Below are 1,589 nucleotides of genomic sequence, written 5' to 3'. Positions count from 1 at the left end.
AGTGGTAGAGGAAATTATTAAAATTTTACATTAACTTTCACACAAAATTCCCAGTTGCACGGATTCCTATTGGTGAGGTAAATGAGACCGCACCTTAAAGCTTTGAACTCCAATGCTTCATGTAACATTTAATTACAGGACTAGGGTTTCTAATAGTGCCTAATTTTTTTAATTACACTTGATTGGAGAAGATTATTGGTTTGGTGGATTATTTGGTAATGATCTTGCTTCACTGCACCAGGTTTGCCCTGCCTGTAGGGCCATAAAACGTTTTTGATCTCACCTCTGCATGGTTCTTCCTCAGGTAGACAAGCTCTTCCTTCAGACCCTCAATCTGCATCTCAAGGTCTGAGCGAGTCATGGTGAGTTCGTCCAGAACCTTTCTTAGACCGGCGATATCAGCCTCCACGGACTGACGCAGGGCCAATTCATTATCATACCTGAATCCGCAAAGAATAACAATGGTTAGGTTGGTAATCTAGAAAAACTCAAGTGTTAAAATGTGGGGTGTGACATTAACAAGCTCATAAAATGAGGGGAAACCCTTGCTGGGAATGAAAGATTGGTTTACCGGTCTAGACTGTTCTAAGCTGTTTTTTACTTAATTACCAGAATGGAGTGTGACATTGAAGTTATATAAACTTTATGAAAAGAGGTTTTAAATGATGGAACTAGAAGGTAAAGGTTTTTGTTGTACTAACTTGACTCTGAAGTCCTCGGCTGCCAGTTTGGCGTTGTCAATCTGAAGGATGATTCTGGCATTGTCCTGGCTGGCGACAGCGATCTAAAGACAAACAGATAAAGAATAGAAACTCCCTGACCTTTACATTTTTATATATATATCCATATATATTTGTATGTATCCATTATATTGCTTGTATATGTGTTCTTAAACATGTCTATATAGATTATTACTTTTTATTTATTCGTTTTTAGTTGTAGTTACCTTATTACTTAAACTTGCTTTATGTCAGCTAGTTGCCAAGATAACATTTCTAGTCTTCATTTCTTCACCTCATTTTTGTTTTGTTTTTTAAATATAACAACACTGGTGACATTATTATCCAATATAGACGTGCAGACCACAGGGATTGATCATCTTTTTTTTATGTTTTAGTTTTATTAATTTACTGTTTTACGTCAATAAAATATAATGGTTATAGTACTATGGTCATAAGTAGTGTAATTTGCTTTTCATTGAACTATTTTTCATTTCCACGTTGCAAATAATATAACTTTTATAGTTATGTAATGTAAAATTACTCACTTTTTTGCGCAGATCTTCAATGGTGACGTAATAGTGGCTGTAGTCTCTGGAAACAGGGGCTCTCTTCTCGTACCACTCCCGGATCTGGCGCTCCAGTTGCGAGTTGGCTTTCTCCAGGGAGCGCACCTTCTCCAGGTAGCTCGCCAGACGGTCGTTGAGGTTCTGCATGGTGGTCTTCTCGTTGAAAGCCAAACCGAAGCCATTGTCACCTCCGCCGAGCGCGCTGGCCAGGTCGAAACCGCTCTTGCTAATTTGTGCGTAAGAGACGCGCACGCTGGAGCCCCCTGCACCTGCGTAGACACTTGGCGCATGACCGACGGCG

At 39.6% G+C, this 1,589-nt stretch overlaps 1 protein-coding gene across 1 annotated transcript; it reads right to left on the bottom strand.

Annotated features, from left to right (window-relative positions):
* Nucleotides 1-283: 283 nt before the first annotated feature.
* Nucleotides 284-1,585, bottom strand: LOC107580444 (keratin, type I cytoskeletal 19-like; the record flags this gene model as incomplete). The annotated part of the gene is made up of 3 exons (XM_016266147.1): nucleotides 284-440; nucleotides 702-784; nucleotides 1,268-1,585. Coding segments are annotated over 3 exons (558 nt in total), but the record flags the coding sequence as incomplete, so codon positions are not given.
* Nucleotides 1,586-1,589: the final 4 nt, after the last annotated feature.

The sequence above is a fragment of the Sinocyclocheilus grahami genome, unplaced genomic scaffold (assembly GCF_001515645.1).
Source record: "Sinocyclocheilus grahami isolate Dianchi unplaced genomic scaffold, SAMN03320097.WGS_v1.1 scaffold33570.1, whole genome shotgun sequence".
Classification (NCBI taxonomy): domain Eukaryota; kingdom Metazoa; phylum Chordata; class Actinopteri; order Cypriniformes; family Cyprinidae; genus Sinocyclocheilus; species Sinocyclocheilus grahami.
The sequence above is the reverse complement of the archived record's forward strand: the minus strand, read 5'-3'. Positions and strand labels throughout refer to the sequence as shown.